General features: G+C 55.1%; 1 protein-coding gene, 1 long non-coding RNA gene and 1 other non-coding gene across 6 annotated transcripts in view; 1 reads left to right on the top strand and 2 right to left on the bottom strand.

Annotated features, from left to right (window-relative positions):
* Window positions 1–1,810: 1,810 nt before the first annotated feature.
* Window positions 1,811–12,230, bottom strand: part of SUPT5H (SPT5 homolog, DSIF elongation factor subunit) — a 31,262-nt gene continuing 20,842 nt past the window's right edge. For all 4 annotated transcript variants that reach the window (XM_024236371.3, XM_024236372.3, XM_054538455.2 and 1 more), the window contains 19 exon segments: window positions 11,917–12,006; window positions 11,743–11,813; window positions 9,626–9,731; window positions 9,315–9,408; window positions 9,089–9,225; window positions 8,205–8,360; window positions 7,956–8,102; window positions 6,976–7,122; window positions 6,749–6,874; window positions 5,987–6,071; window positions 5,550–5,669; window positions 5,365–5,467; window positions 5,149–5,276; window positions 4,954–5,059; window positions 4,356–4,514; window positions 4,075–4,243; window positions 3,759–3,962; window positions 2,306–2,401; window positions 1,811–2,225 (listed from right to left, as the gene is read on the bottom strand). In XM_024236371.3, coding sequence (XP_024092139.3) covers window positions 2,082–2,225; window positions 2,306–2,401; window positions 3,759–3,962; window positions 4,075–4,243; window positions 4,356–4,514; window positions 4,954–5,059; window positions 5,149–5,276; window positions 5,365–5,467; window positions 5,550–5,669; window positions 5,987–6,071; window positions 6,749–6,874; window positions 6,976–7,122; window positions 7,956–8,102; window positions 8,205–8,360; window positions 9,089–9,225; window positions 9,315–9,408; window positions 9,626–9,731; window positions 11,743–11,813; window positions 11,917–12,006 — 2,388 coding nt within the window. In that variant the 3' untranslated portion in view covers window positions 1,811–2,081.
* LOC129051975 (uncharacterized) lies at window positions 4,518–9,409 on the top strand. The gene is made up of 3 exons (XR_008516588.2): window positions 4,518–4,705; window positions 6,945–7,151; window positions 8,851–9,409. It is a non-coding gene; the product is annotated as an uncharacterized LOC129051975 (long non-coding RNA).
* Window positions 10,197–10,268, bottom strand: LOC129052059 (small nucleolar RNA ZL116). The gene has a single exon (XR_008516777.1). It is a non-coding gene; the product is annotated as a small nucleolar RNA ZL116 (small nucleolar RNA).

Below are 12,230 nucleotides of genomic sequence, written 5' to 3'. Positions count from 1 at the left end.
TCTGGGGGAATGGATTTAGGGTGCTCCTGAAGTGGGTGCTATCTAGTACATATTGTTTCCTGTTTCCTCAGCTGGCTGATGGGGACATGGGTGTTCTTGGTATATAATCTTGAACATCTGAAATGTTTTTTGGTGTTTTTTTTTGTTTTTTTTTTTTTTTGGTTTCTTGACACAGAGTTTTGCTCTGTCACCCAGGCTGGAGTGCAGTTGGTGCAATCTCGGCTCACTGCAACCTCCACCTCCCAGGTTCAAGTGATTCTCCTGCCTCAGCCTCCCAAGTAGCTGGGAATACAGGCGCCCGCCACCATGCCCGGCTAACTTTTTTTGTATTTTTAGTAGAGACAGGGTTTCACCATGTTGGTCAGGCTCAACTCAAACTCCAGACTTCAAATGATCCGCCCCCCTCGGCCTCCCAAAGTGCTGGGATTACAGGCATGAGCTATCGTGCCCGGCCTTAAAAGTTTTATAATACATTTACATTTGTAAAAAGACAGGAATATCTAACGAGGAAGGGAAACAGGTTCTGGGTACTAAGCCCCAGTCTCTAAGATTGCACTCACTCCTGTCCCCAAGTCATTGGATAAGGTACAGCAATCCTGGTGTCACTGCTATCAGTGTTCAAGAAAAAGGACCGCTGAGCACTGTGGCTCACGCCTGTAACTGCAGCACTTTGGGAGGCTGAGGCAAGAGGATCGCTTGAGCACAGGAGGTTGAGGCTTCAGTGAGCAATGACTGCACCACTGAACTCCAGCCCGGGCAACAGAGTGAGGCCCCACCTCAAACAGAAAATTAAAAAAAAAAGGAACATCGGCCAGGCGCAGTGGCTCACGCCTGTAATACCAGCACTCTGGGAGGCCGAGGCGGGCGGATCACGAGGTCAGGAGTTCAAGACCAGCCCGGCCAACATGGTGAAACCCGTCTCTCCTAAAAATACAAAAAAAAAAAAAAAAAAAAAAAAAAATAGCCAGGCGTGGTGGCTCACGCCTATAATCCCAGCTACTCGGGAGGCTGAGACAGGAGAATTGCTTGAACCCAGGAGGTGGAGGTTGCAGTAAGCCAAGATCATGCCTCTGCACTTCAGCCTAGATGACAGAAAGAGACTCTGTCTCAGGGGAGGGGAAAAAAAAAAAAGGCCAGGCGCGGTGGCTCACGCCTGTCATCCCAACACTTTGGGAGGCCGAGGTGGGCAGATCACGAGGTCAAGAGATCAAGACCATCCTGGTCAACATGGTGAAACCCCATCTGTACTAAAATACAAAAAAATTCGCTGGGTGTGGTGGTGCACACCTGTAATCCCAGCTACTGGGGAGGCTGATGCAGGAGAATCGCTTGAACCCGGGAGGCGGAGGTTGCAGTGAGCCAAGATCGTGCCACTGCACTCCAGCCTGATGAGAAAGCAAGACTCCGTCTCAGAAAAATAAAAATAAAGAGAAAACAAAGAAAAAGGACCATCAAGCACTGTATCCTGCACCACAGGAGGAATTTAGGCTTCCTGGGGGATACTGTGATTTTCACTTAGCATAATTCATGCCTGAATAAGATATAATGTCATCAATCACATGACAAGTTCTACTCTGATCATCTCCTTGCGATGTCTTCTCATACACACTCCCCTCAAGAGCTCTCTGGGGCAGGCACTATCACTATTATCTAGAAGGGAAAATGGATTTAGGTAGGGTCCACTTATTTGCCCCAACCACAAAGCAAGGAAGTGGGGTCTGCAAATGACCCCACTTAAAAACGACACCCTCATTCCCACGGCATACACACACACACACACACAGACACACACACACACACATACACACACTTTTAGACCAAACAGCTTCTTTTTATTGAAAGACGGTACAACAAAAGCAAGCTGTGGGGAGGAGGTACAGGAAGGTGGGGACCCTCCCCCAGACTCTACTCAGATTCCAATGAGCACCAGGGAGGGAAAAGATGGAAAACTAAAAAGAAAAACAAAAGGAAATCCAGAACGATGGGCCTAGCCCTGCAGCAGGATCTTGTGTCACAGCCAAGGGCCAGGGAAGGAAGGAGGATCACTCTTCATCTGCCGAAGTCCACCGGCCCTGCCTGCTTCAGGCTTCCAGGAGCTTCCCCAGGAAGCGGAGGTTGAGGATCTTGAGCTGCTCATCAAGGTCCATACGGACAATGCCATCCTCACCATCAATGCTCAGCAGGACGCCCGTGGCTTCCCGATCCTCACCCAGGATCACTTTCACCTGGGGGTGGGGGGGAATATGGTCAGGGTCCGAGTCAGTACCCAACACTCCCATCTTATCTCCTTGCCCCCTGCCCTTACCTTGTTGTTCTTGGTGGGGGTGATGGGCTCCAGGTGCTCACTGGAAATGCTGACAACCTTCTCACTGTCCTTCAGGTACACGGAGCACATGCCCCCCTGGAGGATGGGGACAGCCTGGTCAGCCTGTCCTGCTCCCAACATGGGACTGAGGCCCACACTCCAGGGGACAGAGGCTCAGGGCTCATTCTGAGAACTCAAGGTGAAATGGGGGCAGGAAAGGCCAAGGCTGGGCCTGGTTCCAAGGCCTGGGGCCTGTGGTGCATGTCAGGGTGGATAGGGTGACCCAATGAGCAAGGGAAGCATCAGAATGAAGCTAACAGGCAAAAAGGAGACTGCTTCTTGACTCTTCATGTCTCAAACTGGCCTCAGCGTCTTCCCCACACCTGCTCCTCTTCCTGGACCTGGTCTCAGGGACCGCCCCATGGTCTGCAGGCCCCCCCAGAGCTCTGGACCTCATCTTGGTCACCTCCCTCACCAACAAACCCCTGGCTCTGAGGCCTGGCCATTCAGCCCGTGAGGGTCTCTCCCACCTGCCTCCTGCCTCTTCCCCACAGCCCTGCCCCAGTGCAGCCCAACCTCCCCCTGGGGTCCCAGCCCAGTCTCCCCACCCCCAATCCATCACTGATGGAGAATTCCACACCACAGATCTGCTCCCACCCCTCTCCTGCTTAGATTCCTTCATGGCTCTCCGGCGCCCTCTGAACAGTCTAGGTCCTCCGGGCTGGTGCATGACAGGGCCCCAGCCAACTCTCTGGCCTCATCACTCACCATTTTTTTTTTTTTTTTGAGGAGTCTTGCTCTGTCACCCAGACTGGGGAGCAGTGGCACGATCTCGGCTCACCACAACCTCCACCTCTTGGGTTCAAGCGATTCTCCTGCCTCAGCCTCCCAAGCAGCTGGGATTACAGGCATGCGCCACTACGCCCAGCTTTTTTTTTTTTTTTTTGTATTTTTAGTAGAGACAGGGTTTCACCACATTGACCAGGCTGGTCTTGAACTCCTGACCTCAGGTGATGTGCCCACCTCGGCCTCCCAGAGTGCTGGGATTACAGGTGGGAAGCACTGCCCGGCCCCCTTCGGCTCTTTATGTTCCAGCCACAACAAACCTTTTAGCTCCCGGAATGTGCCCAGGTTCCCCTCACCTCCAGGCCTCTGTACATGCAGTTCCCTCCATTTGGAACACACTCACCCCAGTCACTTTCCTTAGCTTACTCCTATTCATTTGTCATGTCTTGGCTCAGATTTCTCCTTCTCCAGGCAGCCCTCCCTGATTCCCCGCTAAATCAGGTAAGATGACTCCTTTGGGTTCACATAGCTCCCCTTGCCCTCTAGGCTTCCTCAATCCCAGCTCTGCCCACTCTGGGCTGTCACCATCTGGGGACAGGTCTGTCCCCAGTTTAGGGGGTACCAAGGAGAGGATGCCTGCTCACCCACCACCCTGGGCCCCACGTACCGTGACACTGCGGATGACACCTGTCTGTCCCACCACCTGTGTATCCAGGTAGGTGTCCCGCACCTTCACCTGAATGTCAGTGGTTACCCAGTCGCTGGAGTTCTGCTCGATGCCTGAGCCTGGCGTGTGTGGGTTGTAGCCACCAGGGGAGGGAGCTCCAGGTGTCATAGGACTGTAGCCAACGGGGCTCGGGCTGGGGCTAGCCTGCAAGGGAAAGAGGAAGTGTCATTGGGAACAGTCATCTGGCCTGGCCAACCCTATATGCCCAAAGCCACCCTAGCCCACCACCCTTCAGGGCAGGCAGGCAGACCATTACCTGATAGGCCATGGGCGACGGTGTAGGGTGGTAGCTGGCCGGGGAGTGGGTATTCTGGTAGCCTGCTGGGCTTGGCGCCACCTGGTGGTAGCTCTGGGGGCTGGGGCTGGGCTGGTAGGAACCTTGTGGGGAGGGGGCAGCATAGGGAGAGAACTGGTCTGTGTTGTACCTGCAGAGACAGGAGAGAAGGGGGCATTTGTTGGAGGAGGGAGGGAAAAAGAGGTGGTGGCAGTAGGAGGGTTTGGGCAGGGGTAGACGAGGGCAGACCCCAGTGGACTCACATGGCCGGCGTCCCTGGCGTCTGCGGGTTGTATTGTGGGTTGACCTGTGGGGACGAGGGGTCTGGGTAGCCAGGTGTTTGGGGATTGGGGGTTCCCCCATAGGCCTGCGGGGACGGGGTGGGCTCATCATCGAAAGCATACTCATATTCTTCCTCAGCCCTGTTGGGAGAAAAGTCTGTTGAGAGCGACTGTGGTGATAATGCGGTGGATGCTTCCAGAACAGCACCCTACACCAGACCCCGAACTGAAGCAATTTCATTCTCACGGAAGCCCCATCCAGAGGCACTCCTGATGTTATTTCCTTCCACAGCTGACACTGTGGCTGACAGAAATGAGGGTGCCCTCCCAAGGTCAGCCCACCCAGGCAATCTTTCTCCAGGCCCAGGGGTATCCACAATCACTACTGAGGTTGGGGATGGAGAGGAGGCCGCTTTGCCCCCGCCCCACCATGCTATGCCTCCTCCTTCAAAGGGACCAGCCTGAGCCTAGGAGCAGAGAATGCTGGGTGTGCCCCACAAACCCCTCCATGCCCCAGACACCCAGCATCACCCCTCACACACACCAGCACACACCAGAACCTGGGGAACCCTGGACTCACCGTGACGGCGTGTTGGGGTTGTTGGGGTCCCAGGCCCCACTCTGGGCAGGAGTGCGGCTGCCATCATGGAGGGGCGTCTGCGAGCCGTAGTGTGGGGTGCGGCTACCTGGAATGGGGGAAATGAGTGTGTCTGTCAGTCCTGTCCCTTCTCTAGGTCCCCCTAGCCCCTCTTCCCTGTCCCCTGCGGGCACTCACCATCCTGGAGGGGTGTCTGTGAGCCGTACATGGGTGTTCGGGAGCCAGAGCCATACATGGGCGTCTGGGAGCCATACATGGGCGTCCGCCCATAGGTCGAGGTCATGCCACCCGGGCGCCGTGAGCCCCTGTGGACGCAGAGAACAAATGGGGTGAGCAGAGCCCTCTCACTGCCTAGCAAGCCCCACCCTGGCCCTCCCCAGGCCCCACCCGTACACTGTGGTGAGCCGCTGACGGTCCACAGAGATGGTCTGGCAGGTCGAGTGCAGCTCCACACGGGCCGTGGACTCTGTGGCATCCTTCACCACACCGATGTAGCCTGCAGGGGGGCAGGAGGTCAGGCTGGGCAGGCTCTCCCTCACCATGCCCCTCCCCAGGCCTCCACAGGCCTCGCAGGTCACCTTTGTAGGGCCCCTGGGAGATGCGCACGGTCTGGCCGATGAGTTCGTTGTCCCTCCGGCCCCGGCCCCTGCTCATGCCACCACTGCCGCCACCTGGGCTACCAAAGCCGCCACGCTGACCTGGGGATTGGGGAGAATGTCACTGGTCCCCCACGGCTGTGCCCACAGCAAGGGCCCCATCAGAACGTCCCCTTCACTTGCTTGACTCCTCCCTACTTGGGTTAGGAGCCTCCTCTGCCCACCCCTGCCCCTTGGCTTTCCTATGGAAGCCCTGACCATTCCGGGCTGTCACTGTGGCGTCTACCCTCCTGTGGGTGGTGAACCCCCTAATAGCAGTGCCCAGCCCAGCACAGGCACTCAGTGAGTGTAGGCTGAACAACCAAGTTCCTTCCAGCCCCTTCTACCCACCACATCCCCTGACCCTGAACCCCTCTCACCTCCAGCACTGGGGTGCATGGGGCTGCTGATCCGGGGACTCATAGGCGCAAAGCCACCCACGGTGAAGTTGGTCACATCACGGGGCTAGGAGAGAAGCAAGGAGTGAACTGGCAGGCAGGGGATGGGGGAACCACAAACCACAGGAACTCATCATCCCATGTGCAGGGCCCTGAGGAGACCAACCAGCCACTCACACCCCAGGCCTGAATTCCTCTGTGACACCTGGTCCTGCACACTTTCCTACAAGCCCCACCTCAGGGCCTTTGCACTTGCTGTTCCCCCAAAATGCTCACTCTCCATCCCTTCATTCAGGTCTCTGCTCCAATGTTGCCTCCCACTGAGGCCTTTTTTACCCTCCTCTATCTAAAACAGCAGCCCTGGTCACTCCCTGTCTCCTGAGCCCATTCTGTTTTCTTCACAGCGCTTGCCATCACCTCAAGCTGTACGATGGGTTTATCTGTCCGCCCACCTCTGGAGTATCAGCTCTGTGAGAGCAGAGTATTTTTGTCCTGTTCACCACTGGTTCTCCAGTGTCTGGCACCTAACAGGTGCTCAGGAAAATGAAATGAATAAATAACTTAAATAACTTGGTGAACAGCTCAGAATCCCAAATAAACCTTCTCACTCTTTGCCAAGGACCTGACAATGACACTGCTCTCCTAATCCCTCACAAGCCCAATCTTGTCACTTCTGGGGCCAGAGGAGGCTTGGAGGGCTGAGCCAGGTACCCAACGCACAGGGTCCTGCCATGCCCACCTCACCTTTGAGCCCCCAGCCAGCACCAGGTGGCGGGTCTTGCAGACAAACATGCCCCCGTTCTCCACCAGTTTCTTGCAATGTAGGAAGGCGAAGCTTCGGAAGAGATGGCGAATCTCCCCTTCTCGACCCTAGCCGGGGAGAGAAGGGTCACTCTCTTGACCATGTCCCCCTCACCCTCAACCAACCAAATTCTTTCAGGTGCAGCTCAAAAGCAGGAACTTGTACTCACTGAGTGGGGGCCATCAATGACCTTAACGATGTCTTTCACATGGATGTTGTTCTGCTCTGAGTCCAAGGCCACAGCAAAGCGGTTGTCCTTCTTCCGGGTCACAGCCTGATGTCTGACAGTCACCACCTTCCCGTACATGTTCAGCACCTACAGAGGGAGAGCAGGGAAGTGAGGGGGTGAGAATGGGAAGGGGAGACACGGGGCAGGGGTTCCCTAAAGTGGGATAATCCTTCCTTGTGGGAGACGGTCCCAAGCTCCACAAGGCATCTCAACTCCCTGGCTGCAGGGCAGGCAGGCAGAGTGCCACCTTTAGGTACTGGGTCAACCAAAAATGTTCCCAGTCATTCTAAAACACCCTTTGGGAGGAGACTCCACTCCCGATTGGGCAACAGGGACCTGAGAGATGGAAGAAGAGGCTGATAGCAACATTGTTCATCCATCATTCTGTGTCAGGCCCCGTAAGATTTCACTGAAGCCTCAAAACTTCCTCTGAGGTGGATTCTATCATGATTTCCATCTTACAGAGGGAAACTCAGGCTGGGAGAGGGTGAGTCACTAGCCCACGGTCAAACAGCACAGAAGCAACAAAGCCGAGATGTGGATGTGGAGTCCAGGATCCTAAGTACTGTGCTCCATGACTCCCACATCCATGAGGAAGGAGCAAAGGCAGGAGGGCACATGTGGCACTCCATCCTTGAGCGAGCAACAGACACCAGGGTACAGATCTAACCTCAGGGAATCATTCACTACGAACAGAGTAGACGCTGCTCTCGTTTCCATTTTATAGGGTGTGAAAACAGGCAAGGGGAGAGATCAATGACTTGCCATGTGCCCACTATCAGCCAGTCAGATGTAAGTGACAGAGCCAGGTCTGCAACCCAGAGCAGTCTGGGGGCTCTGCCACCTCCCAGGATGAGGGGTTGAGGGACAAGAAGCCTCCTAAAAGCAAGTCCACCCCACAGAGCACAAGACACACACACCTGGAAGGTCTCCCGTTCTAGTCGCACGATGACACCCACAGTCTGGGGATCCAGCTGCACCAGCTCGCCCCATTCATGCTGGCCCCCAACATCCACACCTGATGCTGTCTCTGAGCAGAGCTGCAGGTCCCGGGGGAGCACCTTCAGCTGCCAGGGATGGTGAAAGGGGTGAGGCCCGGTCCAGGTGGCTCGCCTACCTGGGTCTCTTCTTGGCACGTGCACCCTTCCCCAACCCTTCTATCCACCTACCTCATGCATGGTGAGGTCAGAGAACAGTATAACAAAATTCTCCTCCACCCGCACAATGAGGCCTGTGTCGCCCTCGAATCGGCCAGCAATCACCTTCACGTGGTCCCCCATCTTGAAGTATTTCCGAAGTTCCTGGGCTGGGAACTCCAACATGTCCTGGGGGATTGGGTGTGGGGACAACAAACAGGTGAGGGGAGACTACCACAACCTGCCAGCCCCTCCTGTCTTTAGAATCCACTCATGTTCTCAAAAACCCCACTTCAGGCTCATACCACCCACCCTAGACTACCTTAGTCCAGCTGGACGACCCCTCAGACTGCCCCAGAAACAGCTGACCCCAGACACAGGACACCAACCTGGACAACCTTTACCCCAGCCCACCCTCAAGACACACGATGCCTACCTATACCCACACAGAGAGCCTGCCCCTCAGACACAGGACCCCCAACTGGACAGCTCCTCAGCCCCACCCAGAGACAGCCTCACCCCACACATCACATTGGGCCTGCACAACCCCTCAGACACATACCAGACACAGACAAACACACACCCCGCTCTAAGCAAACAAAATCAAGCCCCCACCGCAGATTACCCCTTGGTTAATCACACTCTCAACCCAGTACTACCCAGATATCTTGCTTTTCAGAAACAACAGATAGACCAAGCCACTCTCCAGAGACAGACACCACCAGGCAGACCTGCTGCCCACCGACCCTGAGCTGCATTCAGACAGAGCCTCTCAGGCACCTGAGAACACTAGAAGGGCCTCAACTTACCCTCCTGGAAACCAGGTGTCACCAGGCACACCACCACCTTGACAGCCACATACAGCCAGATGTGCCTGAACACTCCAACCCCTGCCCCTGGGAACACCGGGCACCCACCTTGAGGTCCTCATGCTTGGGCATGATGGTGATCTTGTTGCCATCCACGCTGAGGATCTTGCCTTGCAGGTTGATGAGCTCACCCTCACAGACCTCCACGTTGTCCCCAGGTTGGAAGTTGTGCTCCCGCTCCTTCCCTGCAGGGGCGGTCGTAGGGCTGACTCAGGGGTTGCCACCATGGGCCGCCCCTGCTCCTTGGCCCAGGTTATAAAGGGGGATCAAATACCTGTGCTCTCAGTCACCACCTCCAGGTCGATGCCCTCTGGCTGGTCCTCAAACTTTTCCAGCTCAGAGAGTGTTGGCTTCACACCCTCCGTGATCTAAGCCCCCAGCGGTGAGGGGAAGAGAAGGAAATGGACCGAGGTCAGTGCAACAGCCCAGCTGAGTGGGCTGAGTGGGTCTTAGGGGAATAATTCTCCTAGGGAACACTCCTAACTTGAGGAGTGGGACAGAATCAGATAACCCACAGCCCAGGGCCTCACCTGCAGGAGAACGCTCACACCACCCCCATTACCAATGCCCCTCTGGGACCCTCACCACAGCAGACATGGCGAAGCTCTTGAACAGAAAGCCCTTCCGGCTGTAACGGTTCCCCTCAAAGATGAGGAAGTCACCATCAGAGGCAACATCACCTCCCAGGGACCTGGAATTTGATGGGGCAGAAGATTAGAAGGGAGAGTCAAGAAGAAAATCTTGCTGTACCTCAGTCTCCTCAGCTGGCAACAGAGGGAGAGGACCACAGGCGGAATGACCCATCCCATCCCAGCACACACCCTCTTGGCAGCAGTGACTTCTCACAAACCCCAAAGGCCCGCCTCCCACCTCCCTGCACTCCTCCACCCATTCCCTGATTTATCTTTCACCAGAGCACCGATCACCATCTGACAAGCTAGTGTTTGACCTGTCCCCCTAACTAGCATGTCAGCTCCAGAAGGTCAGGGATGTAACATTCACTAAATTTCACCAAGAATAGTGCCCAGTACACAGAAAGTATGCAGTAAACATTAGCTGAACAAAATAACAGTTTCAGACAATGATACCAGTTAATATTCGCAGAGCGCTCAGCCTGGCCTGCACATTCATGACCTCACAGACTCTTCCCCAAATCTGTGACATCAGTAACTGCTCATCATTTCCAGGTGAGGGAATGCAGGCTCAGGAAGGTCACATCACATGCCCAAGGTTGCCAAGCCAGAGTCTTGACAGGATTCAAAAGCAGGCAGGTGGGACTCCCAAGCCTGCAGCTCCCGGCCCCAAATGTGGAGTGCCGGCTGCTTAGTGCCTGTTCCATGTCTCTGGGGTGGGGAAGGAGCCTCCTTCACAGAGGAGCAGGTCAAGTTCCTCCTGCGCTCATGCAATCGCCTTCTCCCGTGGTGAATCTGGGAGAGGGGCCAGCATGCTCTGCTGGGCATGTTGGGGTACTTGGTCAGCTGGCTTGTTGGGGGGGTGGGGAAGGGAGCACTAGGGTTTGTTCTTTGCAAAGAGAGGTTCAGGTGAGTCGAAACCAGTGGTATAAATGGGTCCGAACTCAGGCAGGTGAAGTATTAGCAAGGCCCTTGGGTGCAGACTCAAAGGTGCATTCCACAGCTCTTCCTTTATCTGAAGGAAAACCTGACTGGCTGAATCACACACAATTAGTTCTAGAACAGGACCAGAGGGAAGAATATCACTGGCACCTCTCGTTTCTCCATGTTCTCCTCTCCTGCCCTCCCTGCCGGAGCCCCCAGTTGGCCTTGGGATTTTGAAATTCCTGGGCTGCTCCAATTCTCTACCCAGCTAGGGAGTCTGGGGGGCATCCTGAGGGAAAGGGGATCCATATCCCCCCATCTCAAGTGGGCATAAGCAGATCAGGAAAGGAGACTTTCTAAAGCCTGACATAGTCTATGAATCCCACTTCAATATATCATACCATGGATCACACTTACTACATGCCAAGTGCATTCTGAGTACATACGCATACTAATTTATTTAATTCTCACTATAATCTATAATCTGAGGAAGCAGAGGTTGTTTTCTTTTTTTTATGAGATGGAGTCTCGCTGTCACCCAGGCTGGAGTGCAGTGGCACGATCTTGGCTCACTGCAATTTCTGCCTCGTGGGTTTAAGCGATTCTCCTGCCTCAGCCTCCCGAGTAGCTTGGATTACAGGAGCCCACCACAACCCTTGGCTAATTTTTGTATTTTTAGTAGAGACAAGGTTTCACCATGTTGGCCAGGCTGGTCTTGAACTCCTGACCTCAAGTGATCCGCCCACCTCGGCCTCCCAAAGTGCTGGGATTATAGGTGTGAGCCACCACGCCCGGCCTCATCAATCTTTTTAAATTTCTTTTTAACTTTTTTCTTTTTACTATTATTTTAAAAGATGGGATCTCATTATGTTGCCCAGGCTGGTCTCGAACTCCTGGCCTCAAGCAAGCCTCCTGCCTTAGCCTTCCAAAGTGCTCCCTCCCACTGCGCCCAGCCTCATCAATCTTTATAGCAGAAGAAACTGAGGCACAGGGATGTGAAGTGACTTGCCTGAGGCTATACTGCCAAGCTAACCAATTCACAGGCTAAACCTGTGGCAGGGCCACCCCTGGGGAGGAACCTGCAAAAGGCACATTCTGCACACCGGCCCTGGGGACCCAGCCCAGCCAGTCCCCAAGGACACGCACCTGATCTTCTCAGCATCAAACAGCCTCTGTGGAGGCCGCTTAAACTTCTTCCTTTTGGCAAACCAGTCTTTCTATGGAGGAAAGGGGCATGGGTGGGAAGGGTGAGGGAGGGAGCTTGGCCACCAGCGGGATCGAGCACATCCCCTCCCCCAGGCCACAGATTCCCCTGAGTACCAAGCTCATGCGGGCCTTGATGCGATCGTAGTCGATGCGTGGGATCATCTTCAGGGAGATGGTGTTCTGGCTGGGCTCCACGTAGTCCACCTGAGCAGCGCGAGCAGGAGGTCAGCAGGGCCCCACCCTCCTCCCTGACCCCAGACACAAGAAGGGTCAGGAGATGCTAGGAAGAAGGGACGCAGGACGGTGGGGAAGAAACCAGGCTGCTGACCACTCCCAAAAGTCCCACTCTAGCTTGTCTCTCCCCTCAACTCTGGCACTGAGTAGCCACTGCCTGCTTGCTATCTCCACCTGGATGTCTAAAGGTCCCT

Source organism: Pongo abelii, chromosome 20 (assembly GCF_028885655.2).
Source record: "Pongo abelii isolate AG06213 chromosome 20, NHGRI_mPonAbe1-v2.0_pri, whole genome shotgun sequence".
NCBI classification, from domain to species: Eukaryota; Metazoa; Chordata; class Mammalia; order Primates; family Hominidae; genus Pongo; species Pongo abelii.
The sequence above is the reverse complement of the archived record's forward strand: the minus strand, read 5'-3'. Positions and strand labels throughout refer to the sequence as shown.